General features: G+C 41.2%; 1 protein-coding gene across 1 annotated transcript in view; it reads left to right on the forward strand.

Moving 5' to 3' along the window:
* CACNA1D (calcium voltage-gated channel subunit alpha1 D) overlaps window positions 1-17,817 on the forward strand; it is a 5,051,180-nt gene that overhangs the window by 3,784,257 nt on the left and 1,249,106 nt on the right. The window contains exon 31 of the mRNA XM_044077483.1: window positions 223-351. Within this exon, the coding sequence (XP_043933418.1) occupies window positions 223-351 (129 nt within the window). The remainder of the gene's footprint in view (window positions 1-222; window positions 352-17,817) is intronic.

Below are 17,817 nucleotides of genomic sequence, written 5' to 3' on the forward strand. Positions count from 1 at the left end.
AAAAGATGCATGTAATGTGTGAGGAATGTACCTAAATATACATCATTTCAGCATGTTGCAGAGCCATACCATTCTTCTGCAGATCAATGCAGTTAAGTATGAGAAAGTGTTGGAAAAACACTTTTAATTCCTTTCTGTTATTCCATCAGTCAAGCTGTTGACAAAATTGTGCATGTTTTACCCATGTGTGGTTTGGTTTGGTTTCTTCATATTTACCCTCAGAGCTCTGAAGACAGTTCCAGAATCTCAATCACTTTCTTCCGACTGTTTCGAGTGATGCGACTAGTTAAACTTCTGAGCCGAGGAGAAGGTATCCGAACATTGTTATGGACATTTATAAAATCCTTTCAGGTAAGTGTTACAAAAGTATTATAACAACATTGAATTATGAGAATAAAACTTCAATAAGTATAGCCTAATCTGTATTTTTTTTTTAATTTTGTTGCTGATTTTTTTATTATTCACTTCAGTGCAACACCACTGAATATAAGGTTTATACTTGTATAGAAGGTATGCACATAATGAGCAAATATGTTAGAATTAGTATGACGACATGCTTGTAGGATAGTAGATATATAATGTATTGTAGAAATTAAACTAAAAAGTGTAGTATAGATACCAAGTTCTTTGTTGATTTTTCTCTTTCTGCTTTTTCATGCTGCTCTTTCTTGCCATCAAGCCCCACCCACCATCAACCGTATCCATTTGTTTCCCTCTCCTGGATATAGTCCCCAGTGATGGTGAGAGCTGTCTGTGGAGGCTGTAATGCAGGCAGCCTAAATGGTGATTTGTGATGTCACTGAGATCGCAGCAGTGAGGGCATATTTATATAAGCTTAGCCCAGTCCTAGGTAGGAAAACAGAAGATCTACAGCACCATGGGGACCATAATGCTCTCCCTGATGTGGGTGCAAGCTCCCATTCTCTTGTGATATGAGCTACTACAAAAAGTGACAGTGACTGAATGCCCACCTCAGATCACCTTTTGTAGAGCTACACCTCCAAGAGATTGTGGTATTGGATGACATCAGACCACCCTCTCCATCTAGGGATGGGTATACCTCACTCCTGCATTCTCTGTCAAGTATCTGAGTTGCTAATCAATCTCAGGTCATGTGGGCCATGGTTATGGCTTTAACTGTCTGCTCCACCTGAGCTTGCTAAGCTTTTTGTCAGTTTTCAGTGCTATGTGAATGTACAAAGATGCTGACAAAAGAGCACCTATGCTGCAACAAGTGTTATCACATTGGTATAACTAGAACAGTCCTGCTGTTGATCTTCATAGTCAGAGTTGCAAAACTGATTCTTGGGTGTTCCTGCCATACAGAAACCTGTAACCAGCCCATAGGTCTCAACCTCTTAAGAGGTCAATGTGGAACACACATCCTGACAATGTATGACAAACAGGCAAAATGTGGAACACCCTATTTTCGCAATGCGCCTAAACGCACCATTTCCACTGTGCCAAGCTGAAATGGTCTTTCACGAAAAATCAGTAAGTTGAAGTATATATGAACCATAAATCTGGGCACATTTTGGAAGAAACATTTAATTTTTAAACAAGGCTGAACATTTTGCATGTAACTATGAAGTAGCTGTGGTAGGCGACATAGATAATTGCTGTCTAGGTGCATATCTGGGGGAGATGTTTGGTCACCAACATCAGTGACAGTACATCTGTGAGTGATGAAATTTGTACATGCAGTTTGAAAAGTTAGCAATCTAGCATACCTCCTCATCCCTACCTCAAAAGACAGCCACCATCTGTGTACCCTGTGATGTAACACTGGGATGAAAGCGAAAAAAAAAAAAAACAGAACACGGTAACATAATTCAATTTGTTCTGTCAGACAGCTATCATTTCCAAATGTTAGGCACCTGCATGCACACCTAGTGTTCATAGGTTAGAAATATAAACACAAGTGGATTCCTAACCTAGTAAGCTTGTTTAAACTCGGTGAAGATGAAAGCCAAATCATTATAAGTGAAGAATTCGTTCAGTCAAAAACAGTAAAGTGCTGGAAATGTGTGGTAGCTGTAAAATAAATTGATATACAATAGCCTGGACTCATTTCTTATTTTTGGTTAATAGATTTACAACCTAATTGCTGACTCATTTTTGGCCTGGCTTTAAGTAATTACATTTTTTTTTGTGGCTAGAGTATCTTTCAGCCAATTGGCTCCTAGATATTTCCTAATCTTACATTTAGGAATATAACAGCACTGAGACTGTCAAAGTAAAGGAGGTCAATGTATTCTTACTACATGGATAAATGGACCATAATATTTACCCTTTAGAAAAGATATGCTAATGCATACCTATTATTCTAGCAACTTTATACATTTGTAAGAGCAGTATTTAAAAATTGCCCCTGTTTTTGAGCCTTTGTCCCACCATTATGTATAGTTTCGTTCAGATTTCTTGGTCTAAGAGGTTGAGAGATATGGCAGAGGTCCTCATAGACTTATGGTGTTCCTCAAAAAATACGACAGATTTGAAGTTGAGAGGCATGTTTCTGTGTGTATGTGGCTGTGTGTGTTATGTCTTTGTGTGCCTGTCTCTCAGTGTCCCAGTGTTATAGATAAATGTAGTTTTAGACAGCTCTGCACTGCCTACCTTGTTCTGTGGCATCCCACTTTTCAGAGTAACATGCTTCCTAAATGCCTTACCTACTCTTTTTCTTTCCAACAACCCATTTATTCTTTGAATTTTTATTCACTCTTGCCTGTTAGAGGTTTTAAATTGACTTGCTCGTAAATTGTTTTCTAACAACAACAAAAATCCCCCATGGATTTTAAAACACCACAGGTCAAGAAAGACATATTTTCTAGAATAAAAAAAAATGAAACATGTTTCTAATATCTTAGCCTTTAAATGTCTATGGAGCTAAAAGGTTTTGCTTTGAAAAAAAATTTTTTTTCCTTTGAGCTGGAAAAAGCAAGTAGTATTAAGTAGAACGGAAACTTCCTGAAATACATCTGTTTAAAGTGTCATTTGCAGCCATTTTTTTCACTGTCCACTAGAGATTTGTTGAAAGTATGTTTTGTCTCCATAACACTGAGATACAATGACTACAGAATTAATTGAATTAAGAGTAAGGCTGCAGGGGGCAGAATTCCTTGCTTGAGGGGTGTGAGTCTGTATATTGTTGTTGAAGGCGTAGTGAATTAACCCGCATATGTTGGAAACTCACTGTATGTGGTGGAATCCTGCCCTCATGATCACTTAGTTGATTGGCTCGTATACCGCAATTGTGATTGGCTATAATTGCGGTATACGAGCCAATCAAACACCTTGTAGCACAGCCAGTGCTGTTCAATGTGGAACAGCTGAGCGATTATTTGATTGGTTAGTATACCGCCATGCACTTGGCAATAATTGTGGTATACTAACCAATCAAAACCCGTGTAGTGGAGCCAAAGCTGTTCAGTGGTTAGGGGCTGAATGCGGTGCGTTCCGCATAATCCGGTGCACTTGGCTGCCCAGAACCAGCCTGATTTCCAGAGTCTTGTATATTGTCTGAAGACTGACGTCTGGCGTCAAGGTATAAGAAGGGGATCCATTGACAACATCTTCAGTTCTTTATAACTGTACAGTCCAATGAGCCTCACATGTGTTCAGTACTCTTGCAGTCCATCAGTTGGCTCATGTTTCCATTGAACCACCTTCTTCTTCCAGTCAGATAAATACCCTATTGGAGAAATTTCTGTAGTAATTTAATGTTCAGAAAAGTTAACAATTGCTTGAACTGTGGGAAGCTAATCCCACTTAAAGATTTTCACTCATTTTTGTTTGTCCTGCTTGGGACCTCAGCACGACATCTCTCACTGTCTTTACTGTGAAAAATTCCATGAAAAAACTCAGTTTTGTGAAAACTCTCAAATATAAGGCCAACGTACTTATGGAGTTCTCTTCTTCGGCTTCTTCAGTGACATTGCAATACACTGCTACTGCAGGGCCTATGCAGACTCCGTCGTCTGATAACATCATTCCAATGAAATGGAAAGATCAAAAGACCATGACGTTAATGCAGAAGCTCCAACTAAAGGTGTTACGTTGACCAACGACCTAGATGAGGTGCCTTTTGCTACTTCTAGGCCTGAAACGTCTGGTGCAAATCCTGAGAAGGCCACCATGTTTTCTGGCCTACCTGTGAATGCCACCACAGCTCACATGTCAGTTGGGTCTGACATTGCTCTGCAGGCCTTAGCTTCCCATGTCCATGCTGTGGCTCTTGAAGTAGACTCCCCGTCTTCCCTGACTACCAAAGCTAAAGCCGAAGTTACGGTCAGACAGCAGCATCCTCTTGTCAGTCATTTAAAGTGGACTTCCAAACCTAAGCAAATCACTTCCTTTTCTTCTCCACTTCCTCTGACTGCTGCTTCTGAGACTGAAACCAAGACCTCCTTAAAACAGCACAGGAGTTTATGGCCTTCATGAAATCTAGAGAGCCATCTCATTATTCTACCTCCTAGGCCTCCACATCTAAAAGGAGACAGAAAGTAGTTTTTCAGGAAGAGGAAGATTCCGCTACCTCAGAGGATGAGTAAAATTTGATCTGATATTATCCATGTCTTCAGTCATCACCACAGGGTCTAGGATCTGACATCAGATCCAAGCCGGCAACATTCAACAGACAGATCCAAGGTTCTGACTCCTCCCTCTCCCATAATGGCCTGCTGCCCTCTAATCCCCAGATCTCATTTGCCATGCTTCCTGTGCAAATGCATGTCCTCTGGCTCTGGCTGGTTAAGTAAAAGTTTCTAATTTTTTTCTTATCTAAGCTTAGTTTTGTAGAGTAGTGCAGTCTGTTTACTGTTCTTTTTAGTGTTGATGTACCCATGAATTACCACATAGGTGTCAGTACACTAAACACTGAAAGTGTGATGAGAGACTTAGGGACACAGGTGGACAGTAGTCTCACCTTCGATAATCACATCACCACAACAGTCAGGAAAGCCTTCTATTTAGCACACCTCATTACTAAGGGCTTTTCATCCAGAAAAAAAGGAGGTTATTGTCCCACTGTACTCATCCCTCATTAGGCCCATTATAGAGTACAATGCCCCATTTTGTATGTACCTCACAAGACATCTGCAACAGCTGGAAAGGCCGCAGAAATACCTCACTAAAAGAATGATAGGCCTAAATCAGATGCCCTATGCTGACCATCTAAAAAAACTCCAGCTATACAATGTGGCATATCGTCTACTCAGAGACAATCTCTGCTTAACATACAAGGCCATGTCAAACCCTGAGCTGCTGGACATGCTTCACTTAAAGAAATCCCAGTCCCTCAAAGTCCCATGCTTCAGGGATCTAAACCTTGTCATCACGATGAACAAAACATGCTGGAGGGATAGGTTCCTGACCCAGAGACTCCCCATACTCTGGAATAGACTGCCCATACATGTCAAGCAGAGAGCCTCCTTGGCCCTCTTCAAAAGGAACCTTGATGATTGGATGGGATCCTGTCAGTCACCCTGCTAGGCAGGGGTCCAGGGAGTAAATATTGTGGGAAGAAATATCCAGGGAATTGTTATAGCTAGGCTTGTATAGGCCCTAGGGCCGATAGCCTCGTACCAAATTATGAACCTATGATCCCCCCTCCCTTCCATAGCTTAGTTTAGACTAGTTATTTGTGTGTGACCTTTTTGCCTTTCCAGTCAGCCACAAATGCAGCAGGTATTTCACCCTGATCCCCTTCAGGGGGAGTCACCAAGAGATGTTGTAATCCATGAGTGGCCTCCAGGTCTCCTTTACACATACCCTCCTGTTCTCTGAATACCCAAAGTTCTGCAGAAAGATGTGCACCTGAAGACATCCCATAAGTCATTGCCTTTTCTGGTCTCGTCAACCGTGGTTCCCCTTCATCAGGTCTTATCTGAAGTATCTGCCATGGATACTGGATCCCCGTCAGGATCTGATTTCCTATCCGTCGAGGCTTCCTCTTCCAAACATTCAGACCCTTAACCTAACCACATGGTTTCTCCAGTTCCAGTGATAATTAATCAGTCCAGGCTAGCATCCCCCATTAAACGCATCATTTTGGCCTCTCAAAAACCGTCCACCAAAAAAAGTGTACATCAGTAAGAGGAAAAGGTTTTCAATCTGAGCCAGGAGCAGGAAGGAATCTGGATCCTTTTTCTGCTTCAGTTTCAGATATACTTTTGTTTTTGTCCTCCCTTTTCCAAGAGAGAGCAAGTTTTTCCACTATTAAGCTTCACTTGGCAGCAATTTCCAATTTTCATGAGAGCTCAAAGCCCACCTTTTCATCTAGGATTTGTAAGGTCTTTATGAAGGAGGTCTTTCTGCTTCATCCTCCAATTAAGGACCCTTTGCCTCCTTGGGACCTCACTCTGGTTCTGCAGTCTCTGACTAGGAGTCTCTTTGAACTTTGAAGTTTCTGTCTTGGAAGACAGCCCTTCTGGTCATTATCACTTCAGCTAGGAGGGTCTCAGAATTGCAAGCTCTCACCATTACTCCTCCTTACATTACCATTCACAAAGACAGGGTCTCTCTGAGAACAAACCTCTCCTTCTTATCCAAGGTTGCTTCCAAGTTGGCCCTAAATCAATGTATTCAGCTTCCAGTACTCTTTCCCAACTGTTCTAACAGAGGAGAGTATATCCTTCATACCTTGGATGTTCACTGAGAGCTTCGGTTCTACTTGCATAGGACTAAAGATTTTCGTACATCAGAGCAGATTTTTGTGACCTTTTCCAGTAGCAGACATGGCCTTCCTGTCTCTAAGGTCACTATTTCTAAGTGGATATTTAGCTGCATCTCTGTGGTCTGTAACCTGAACCACCTGGATGTTCCAGGTTGCGTTAGGACCCATTTTACTAGATCTGTAATGACTTCTTCAGCCTTTGTAGCAAGGCTTTCTATTGATGATATCTGTGCTGCTGCCCCTTGGGCTAATCCTCACACCTTTATATCCCATTACAAGCTGGATTTGATTTCTAGGAGTAGGGCTTCTTTTGGGTGCACAGTGCTCTGGCATATCCTTCCTTGAGGTCTCCCAGGATGTATGGTAGCTGGGGACTCTGACCCTGTGATGATGAATGAAGACTTGGATAACAGCAGATAAAGAGTTATGTGCTTACCATAACTTTGTATCTGTGTTATCCTATGTCTTCATTCATCAGATTTCCCACCTGCCATCCTCCTACCTGGTTTTCTCACAGAGGAAGTTGGAGTGGTTTTCTCTCTGCCTTGGTGGGAGTAGCTTCTGGATTATGTCAGCAAACTCAATCTGGGGATTAGAGGGCAGCAAGGCAGAGCCTTGGATCTATCTGTTGAATGTTGCCGGCTCAGATCCATTCTCAGATCCTACACCCTGTGGTGCTGAATGAAGATGTAGGATAACACATATATAAAGTTATGGTAAGTACATAACTCTATATTTTTACTCAGGCCACTTACCATCTCAGACTTAGTCAGACTCAGATGGCATACATTTTTTCTTCCCACTGAGGACCATTCCTTCAGGGATGCCCTACATGGAATGAAGGAAGCTTTCAGTTGGGAAAGTAAGCAATTCTCCAAGGCCCAGACCCACTACAGGGAACTGCTAAACTTACCTTTACCCAAACCACTGGCTATTCTTCCAGTACAAGTTGCACTGGATGATGTATTGAAGACAAAACACTGCATCCTGACACGCTAACCCCTGCTCCTAGGAACCAGACAGGTTTTGCAGAGTTCTTAAATCTCATAAATACCAGTGCAAAAATCCAAAGGCTGATCCTTTTGTTGTGTCCACAGAATCCATAAAAGGTGTACCTAAATAACCTGTAAGACATTCCCTGCCTAGTAAGAGGGAAAGCAGATTATTTGACAGATTTGGAAAGAAAGCCTACGTGTCTGCTGTCCTGACAGTGAGAGCTTTGAATTGTCAATTTCATATGGTAAAGTACCTTGAATCTCTTCAATACAAAATGCTAGCTAAGGTAGACTCTATTGCAGATACAACCTTATCCAAGGAAATCCAGGAGATGCTCAGAGAAGTTTTACAAGTCTCCAAACATTTAATAAAATGTGACTGTGTAGATGCACTTTGTAGAGCAGCTGCCAAAGCTTCTATCATCCTCAGACATGGATGGCTTAGGACCCAGCCCCTGACAGATCAGGTAAAAGCTGGATTATGGATGCCTCATTGGACAAAAAAAATTCCTTTTTTAATCCTCCAACTGAATAAGTTTTTGAGAAACTGGACAAGAAAGGAAAACAAACCAAATCAAAACTGTGAAAGAATTTTACCTGTCCCCAACTTCAAGGTATAGTAGGAATTATCCTTCAAAATCTTAGCCTTTTCCTGCTAGACAAGGCAAGAGGAGGCCTCCCTGTGGTATAAGATGAAGACAGTCTAGGAGATGGCAAACAGAACAATCACAATTTGCAGGAGGCTCCAAAGAATCAACCCAGTACAGAGAGCAATTGCGACTGTGTTCTACCCCACTCTGCTGTACCCTTTCCCATACCCTGCAAACTTCTGGCACGAATACACTTCTTCCTAAGTCAATGGAAATCCTTCACCAGAGATCAATAGGTCATCAGCATCACAGAGAAGAGGCACTGTATTCAGTTCAGAGAATATCACCACAACAGACAGTAACAGAAAGTACTACAATTTGTAGTAACAGGCTCCCAGTTCCAGTTCTGTGCTTTACAGTTTGAGCTATCTGCTATTCTCAGAGTTTTCATAAAATGCCTAGCTCCTCTGATAGCATATTGCATAACACTAGTATGTTCATATTTACCTATACTTAGACAACTGTCTCATTCAGCGAAGATCCACTAGACCCTAGATGCCTTACCAATCACCATAGATTGTTTTCAAAAGGTAGGTTTCATGTTAACTTTTCAAAAATCCCAGACTCTCCCTCAAACAAGGATCACATTTCTGGGCAGCCTCATAGACAAAATTAGTTTCTTGACAAGCTACCTAGCTGATCTGCTTCCAAAGCAGCTCATCACTGAAAGAGAATTCATGAGGATAATGGGGTACATGACATCATGCATTCTTATGATCCCATTTGCAAAGTTGCACATTAGGAAATTCCAGTGGTTTTGAAAAATGGGGACAACATTCCCAATCCTTGAAAAGTGTACTGCCCCTCCTTTCATACTTGACAAAGGAACTCCTATGATAGAGAAACCTAAGCAAAGGAACCCAGGAACAAATATCACTTTGCTAGAAGCAGACGAGAGCATTACCACAGACAGTTCAGACATATCTTAGTGAGCTCACTTGGCTCCCCTGAAGGTACAGGGCATTTTGTCCCCAGAGCAGAGGAAGTTGCATATAATTCAAAAGGAGTTGTTAGCAGTCTGTCTATCCATAAAAGCCTTTCAGCAAAACGTAGCCCAGGGACAATGCAAATCTGGACATACAACATCACAGTTATGTGGTACATAAACAAGGGGGGATTTTGCCATACCCTCTGTGCAGCCTTGCCAGAAAAAAATGGATGCTGGCTCAAGAGATAGAGTTGATCCTCATAGCCTGTTGTATTCCAGGTCAAAGCAATACTGTAGCAGATTCTGTAACCAGGGACCTCTCGACTCTAATGAATGGATGTTGAAAAGAGAGGTCTTCTTGTATCTGACTAAACACTGGAGGATCTCCTTAACAAACTTGTTTATCTCTCTCTGCACAACAAGCAGCTACAGAGGTTCTGCTCCAGAACACAACAGACAGGAGTTTGGAAAATAGATGCATTCTCCTTCACATGGGCAAACTGTTCCCTGTATGCATTCCCACTATTACCCACTGATCCCCAGGGTACTAACAAAAATCGGGGCAAACAGACCCAGCATGATCTTAGTGGCCCCTTTCTGGCTGAGACAACACTAGTTTTTCCTAGTGGCCCCCTTCTGGCTGAGACAACACTGGTTCTTCCTCCTGACTCTTAAGTGAGAAGAGATTCTTCACCTTGCCACAGGAGACTGATCTCCTCTGCCAAGCCAAGGGGTCTGTCCTCCTCTGCTAAGTCAAGGGGTCTGTCTTCCATCCCCACCTAAACACCCTTAAGTTAACTGCCTGGAGGTTTGGGTTTTGACACTTAGGGCTACTTCCTTTTCCAAGGATGTGTTTGTCATTCTGAAGGAAGCAAGAAAGCCCAATACCGGGAAATTGTACCTGGCAAAATGGAAAAGATTTTCTGCTTAGTGTCACAGCAATGACACTAACCCTGCTCAAGCAGACATCTGCTCAGACTTTCATTACCTGTCAGGCCAGTTTAGACTAGATCTTTCCTATTCCAGCATTAAGGTGCGTGCATCACTTATCAGCTTGCCTGCACAGTGCTCAACGTATATTCTCGCACCCCCACATGAAACTTTTTCTAAAAGGGGTGATTCACTTGAGACCACCCAGAAGGAACCCCATTCCAGCATGGGATCCAAGTTAATGTGTTAGAAAAACTAACCTTGCCCCCCTTTGAGCCTGCTGCCACTGCCTCTCCAGAGATGCTCATGTGGAAGACCACCTTCGTTATAGCTGTTACATCAGCTAGGAGAGTTTCTGAGCTACAAGCCCTCATGTGTAAAGAACCTGTTACTGTCTTTCACAGAGATAGGGTTACACTCATAACAAACCTATCCTTAATGCCTAAGGTGGTATCAGAACTTAATTTAAACCAGGCTGTCCACCTCCCAGTCTTCTACCCAAATCTACAGAACAGGGCATAGCAAGTCTTCCACTCCGTAGATGTGCACAAGCAGATCAGGTACTATCTAGACTGGACGAAGAGCCCAACTAGAGCAGAACAATTGCTGGTGGCTCTCACAGAGGGTAAACTAGGGAAGCTCATGTCCAAACAGTCCATCTCTAAATGGATAGCTAACTGCATTAAGTTCTGTTACTCACACCATGGAAATAATTTACCTGTGGCATATTAAGGCCCACGCCACCAGACACAGGGTGACTACCACTGCTTTCCTCAAAGAAGGTCTCAGCCAGGCTATCCTAGACACAGTGCACAGTTTTACAAAACACTGTAACCTAGGCAATGTCTCCAGGGCAGGAGCAGATTTCGCTTCAGCCATCCTGCAAAATCTTATGTCCTACGATCATACAGATGACCCATCAAGCATCAAGCAACTTTTTGCTTTGGGAGTACTCTCAAGAATCAGTACTGCAACACTGACTACAAAGAACATTGTATGGTTGTGTCCCACTTACCTTAACTGTAGCTGTTCAAGTAGATTAGTGTTGCAGTACATGCTTCCACCCTCCACCACCTGTATATGCTGACCTCTTGTCTCCCCCTTTCTGGGTGCAGGGGGTAGAGGTTTTCTGCAGATAGTCCTGTTATGTCCATCATCACCTCTCTACCTCCTATTTTTGTGTTTTCTCCCTTCATACTTACATTTAGACAACTGGGGAGGTCATGTTGTCTGTCAGTCTGCCTATCTATTGCTTAGAAAAACCTGAAGATAGTGGCATAGTTCACCCTTCTTATACCATGGTGAACAGATGTCGGTCTTTGGATGTCTGTTGACTATGGTTGATGTGAAGACTCTGGAAATTGGGCTGGTTGCAGGCTTTGGCATAGCAGGAAGATCCAGTAGTACTGCAAAATTGATCTACTTGAGCATCTATAGTTATGGTGAGACACAACTTTACTTTCCTCCCTTTGCCCTACTTCTTTCCTTCATCTGTTGCCCCAGACACTCCTGAAACCATCCACATTCTCTGCTTCCCTTTGGCAGATTCCAGTACCCTGTCATGCTTTCCATGAAATTGTGTTTTCTTAAATTTTTTTTGTGAATTTTGTTCCATTTAACTTTCCTTCTAAACCTCTTTTGTTCAAATCAGTAATTTCTTCTAAACTCTGCTCCAACCACTTGACCCTTAAAATGTGGTGTATCCACTTCATTCCTCATGTTTTTTTAATGTATACATGAAAATTGCAGTGCTGATTATCAAAGTTTAGCCTTTCCATTCATTTCAGCATTTCTTTTGTACATGTCCAAGAGCAAGCCCTTCATGCTTTTAGCTGTCTAGGCTATGGTTGTGCTCATCATTGTCATTGTCTCAGTGACATTTTGTGTTATCTGCCCTGAAATGGCCAGCTTTAAAAAGCTCTGACTCCCCTCCCTCCCTCACTGTGTTCCTGTGACAGCTGACTGGCTGAACATATTCTGAGAGGGAAGCCTCCAACTGTCATAGGAAGTGTGTTCAGTCTTTTTCTGTTGTCAAAAGAAGAAGAAAGTCCTCTGGCGCTTCACATTATTCAGTGCTGATTTTTCTGGCTTACTACTCAAATAAGCCCCATTCATGAATACCTTCCTTTCATTTTATTATTAGATGTATTATTCTATTTCTATTTGTATGTTTATGTAAATATATCAGTCAGTGTTTACAGTATTTTTGTGGGAATTTCTGCTTGTATCAGTATTTATTTCACTTAACTGTGGTGGTGGTGCTGCGGTAGCGTTGTCGCCTCACAGCAAGACGTTGTGCCGTTCAATTCTCAGCTAGAGCGTCTTCTGTGTGGAGACATGCGTGAATGGGCATACCTTCGTTGAAGGTTGTGTGTCAGGGCTGGCAAACTCAGCACGTAAAAAATCTACTGCCAATCATTAGTGGACCGGAGTTCCGCTGTGGCAACCCCTAAAAGCCGAAAGACACAAACATGTCTTTGACAAATGCTTGTTTTAATGGTACCTAGAAAACTTTCAGTGTTTCTGCCAGATTGTGCAGTGTGTTTGTGTGCTGTTAAACACTAGAGGATTGTTTTTACTTTTGTTATTCTGATTTGTTTTAACTATTGGAGAACTTGGATTTTTTTCAGCATTTATATGTTATTTACTCTAAGTATGACTGTGTTCTGTGTGTTTTTGACAGTGGTGATTTATTGGAAATGAAGTCATTTGAATGTACTATGTCAATTTTGCTATCTCTGACAAGAAAATGTAGTTGAAGTGTTATTTTTATGGCAGTTTAATATGGTTAAAGTGTATGGAGCTAATTTTAACACTGGTTTGGTGCATTAGTTTTCATTGGTATTGGGCCTTTATATACTGGAAATTGTTTAAATTCTGAACACATTTCAGACTTTTTTTTTATATATTAGCACAGTTTGGCAGAGTTTAGTTGTTTGGGGACATACTTATTACTAGAAACTTTTAATGCTTATTGTGAAACATTATCCAGTGCTGTCAAGCATTTTGCCCTCATGGCTTCCAGCTAAGTGCCTGTCAACTCTTAAAAAGGCTGTCATCCAAGCAGCAATATGGGTTGCTTGTGTCCTAGCCAGCTTCCCAGTAGTGAGGGTATTTCCTCTTTTAAGTAGATAGGCTCTCCCCTTGGACAGAGGACATGAGACGCACTTCAGCTTGCAGGCCAGTACTCCTGCTCATGCTTGTCCATGCTTCCTTGTGTCTGCTGAGAAAAGTTACCACATTTGTAGCTTGGTTAGGCAGTTACCCCAGAGCTACCACCAACAAGCATTACTGCCTCTCTCCTGAGGGATTCCAGCAGAGGATTGGGCTATTCCAACCTGTCCATAGTGAGGAAAGGCATGCCATCCTCCCTTTGCCAGTTCCATCAGGTGCCCATGCCACTAATTAAATATTGTTTCTCCAGGGTCATATTCTGAGATTTATCCTTCTATGACAAATAAGCACAGTCAAAGATCTTTGATTGGCACAGTGTTCTCTTGATCGTTATATGATGAATAAAACTCTAAATCAGATGTGTCTTTATCAAGGATACATATTAATTATATAGCTGGCAGGGACAGATTTGAAGAATGAAATTCCAAGATTATGAAATCGCATCCAGTTATAAAACCGTGATTAAGACTTTGAGTAGCTGTAAGTGTGCGCTGGATTAATAAGTGGTAGAGAGAGGTCCAGAGCAGTAAAACAGATACTGTCTCTTTTATTAAGCTTTGTTCTTGACTGACTAAATTAAGCAATAGAAATCTGATATATTGCTTTTTTTTCTTAAGAGAAAGTGATAGGACTTTGGAATGGCTTGCCAGTGAAGGTTGTGGAATGTGTATCAGGAGATAGATTTAGTGTCTCCTTCGATGAAAAATAGATCTGATGTTGTCAATTTTCATTCTGTCCTTAACTAATGGGTTCGGTTTCGATCCCTCAGATCCAACTCTGCTCTTGCTAAAGCTCATGGCAACCAAAAACTCTCAAGCTTCTCCCTGACCCACAATGCACCAACCCCAAGTACCTCAGACCTCATTTGCCTCTTTGCGGAAAAGACGTGGTGACCGTTACTCTCGAGCAGATAATTGAAGTATAAAGCCTCTTAATTCTTTAAGGGTTTTTTCTATCCCTTACCTTATCACTTAGTTAGTTTTAACTGTTATACCCTTTTTTGATATTTTTTACTTTCACTTCCATACAGTTTGTACCCTTGAATACTATTGTTAGAAATTTTTCTTCTTCTACACTCTGTGTAGGTCCTTTTATTACCATTGTTGGTAATTTCTGTACCTTTCTTTTCCTAAAAAAAAAAAAAAAAAAAAAAAGTTTAGTCTAGTTTTATTGTTTGTTGATAGTGTTTACTGCTTACTTTTGTGACTATGACAGAAAAAGGCACAGCAAGGTTCAAAAAATGTGTCAAGTGTGGGCACAAAATTCCTGTATCTGATGCCCACACTTTATGTGTATACTGCATTGGACCTTTTCATTTGCAGGAAAACTGTGCTATTTGTCATGGTTTTAACCCCAGAGACCTTGCCGAAAGGAAAAATAAACTAATTCTGACAGGTTTGCTTCTTTCTGCTTTTGTAGAGGCTTTATCTGGGGCTCAGTCTCCTAAAACTAAAGATTCTATGTCTTCTCCAAGTTCATCCACTTCATCCTCTAAAGCCTTGGAGCAATCTAGAAAGAGAGCTAAATCAGATCTGACTTCACCATCAGATCCAAAGCAGAAAAAGAAAAACAACTGATGGATCCGATGAAAAAGATACCGGATCCAGCTATCTCTAACCCTACTCCTTCTAGCTTATTTACCTTCCAAGAACTAGTTACTCACCTTCTGTGGATCTGGTCCCCTCCAGGACCCGTTCCCCTTTTTTAGAGAGACCTAGGTCCCTCTCTATTATTTCCACTCATTCTGCCAGAAGTTTAATAGAAGAAGATGCGGAAAGAGTGGTGTGGAGGACCTTCTTGGCGCGGAGTCAGATTTGAGATTTTGCACTTGGATCAATGCAAGGAATGGCAGAATGAAGTCAGCAAGTGCAACATAACTTGAAATGGTATTACAATTGGGTGTGCAATTTGGTCATTAGGGCTTCACTGTCATGAAAAAAAAAAAACACTTCAGAAATAAGAAAATCCCATTGTAACCCCATTCCCAAACAATGAACTGTTACTATACTTTTTCATTGCATTTATTTTAAGGTTTCTCCTTAAGTATAGTCATGGTCTGAAATGTAGAATGAGTCTGGCTTTTTCTTTACTGAAATCTTAAGTAAATTGAGAACAGAGGTAGTGTGAATAACCTTTACTGAGCCTGTGGCTCAATTTACTTTGTAATACTTGTTTAATGGAGAAATAATAGATGGTTGTGATGTGTGTTATGATTGGCTATACATTTCCCTGCTGAGGGTTGGTCACAGAGGTTAAAGAACAGTGTTTTTTTTTGTTACTGTTAGTCTGGGCAGAAATTATGCTCTCATTGTGTAAAGTAAGCTTTTTGATTTTAAAATATGCAGTTTTTACTCTAGTTTCTTCACTGACCTATATTTTTAAGTTTAATAAAATAGTGTTTGCATGTTATTACAATGTTATATCTGTATTATGAGGGTTCAAACAGTCCTTGTCGAACCACAGGTGGATTAAAAGGGCCTCCTTAATTTGTCCTTTAGTAGCTGTCATTTATTTCATAATTCTGTGCCATGTGGTCCTGCATTTTGATGATCCATTAGAGGGGATAGCAGCTTGTCAAGGCTGAACATGTTTTCTGTAGTTTGCAGCAGATGTCAGCACACATGACATGGACTGTAGCACAGTCGGGCAGTAAACTAAAACTAACTCTCTTCTTCTTTCGGCTTTTCCCGGTTAGGGGTCGCCACAGCGGATCATCTGTCCGCTCATGACTGGCAGTGGGGTTTTACTGTGTCGAGTTGCCAGCCCGGCGCTCAACCTTCCACAGAAGGCACACACATGCACACACTCACACCTAGGGCCAATTTAGAGTGTCCAGTCCACCTACAGCATGTCTTTTGGGATGTGGGAGGAAACCGGAGCACCCGGAGGAAACCCACGCGACCACAGGGAGGACATGCAGACTCCGCACAGAAGGCACCCCAGTCGAGAATCGAACTGGAGAACCTCTTGCTGTGAGGCTTCATTTATATTCAAGTAAACAGTAAAAAAGAGAGAGAGTGAAATGGAACAGGATAAGATTCTTAATAAAGTATATAATGTTTGGTGTACAGTGTACTAATGCAGTTATAACACTGTAATAAATAGTTGTCTACCATGACATGATCACTTGTATGCATTATAGATAGCTGGATTAGTGCTGGAATAAGAAATGTTTATTGAACTGAATAGGCTTCTTGACAAGGCTGAAACTCCACCTGTACATGGGAATAGATACTTCAGTCATTACCTTGTGATAAGCCAGACTACAAAAAATACCAGCAATACAAAGTTTCATATACAGGTGGAGCTGTGCTGTGACTATACACAGGCATGGTATTGTGCTGTGAGCCATCCCAAAACCTCTTGTGGGGATTGGTCATGTTGTTCTGTTTTCAAAAGTAGATTTAATTCTGTGATGGACCTGTGGCCTTGCAATCCCATCTCTTGTCTTAGACGGGGAGAATGCAGATATGATGGCCATGCCATTCGACAGGTAGAGCTACTGTACTGGACGTGGTTATGCAGCTCCACCTGTACTTCAAACCTGGCTCTTTGCCAGTCATACCAGGTCTGACATGCAGGTGGAGCTGCTGCATGGAGAACATTAACCAGACTCAGCTGTCCTACCAAGTCCTGTGATAAGTCTGGACTATGCTTGGAAAAGGTAATTGAGATTCAGTTAACAGAGAATGCAGTAGAATCGCAGTCCCTGTTCCTGGCATAGTGAGACTCTCTTCAAGTTAATACCTTGCGGTATTGAACTACACATTGCCCCCCCCCCTTACAAAATCATCCGAAGGTGCCAACTCATGACACAGAATCAGAATCTGATAGCTGATTAGCATACAGTACATAACAAACAAGCTTTATAAACTTACTAAAGATGGATCTACTGATGTAATTAAACTAAAAAAAAATGCAAATTTTAGAATTAGAAAGCCTACTTTAGATATTGATAGCATGATTACAGAAAAATAGAAGTGGTAAAAAAATCTTGCTTGGTCTTGACTTATTCAAGCCTATAGGGTATTTATGTATACCACCAATTAACACCCATAGCTTCTTTTGACATCCAGACATTTTTGGGTCTGGCTTCTTCAACTAAGTGATTTATAAACTAATAATGGGTAACATTAGAAAGGGCAAGGAGTTATTCATGAAACAACTCTAAGGATATTAATCTAGAATGTCCACAGCAGAGAAGTTAATCGCTGTTTTCCATATATTATTCACATTTTCCTACTTATGTTCATGTTTTCATAACTGAGAGACCTACATGCTGTTGAAGTGTATGGTGCAAAATGCCATGGTGGGAGACAGGAAAATTCATTGGCAATGTCCTCTTATATCACACTATACTGGATATAATGCTAGTTATTTGTAAGTAATTATGAAAAATATACAATATTTCCTTATGTATTTAATCCTTCAAAAAACAAGTGACTTACAAACTATTGTATAGCAGCA

Source organism: Protopterus annectens, chromosome 7.part0 (genome assembly GCF_019279795.1).
Source record: "Protopterus annectens isolate FY-2018-M chromosome 7.part0, PAN1.0, whole genome shotgun sequence".
Taxonomy (NCBI): Eukaryota; Metazoa; Chordata; order Ceratodontiformes; family Protopteridae; genus Protopterus; species Protopterus annectens.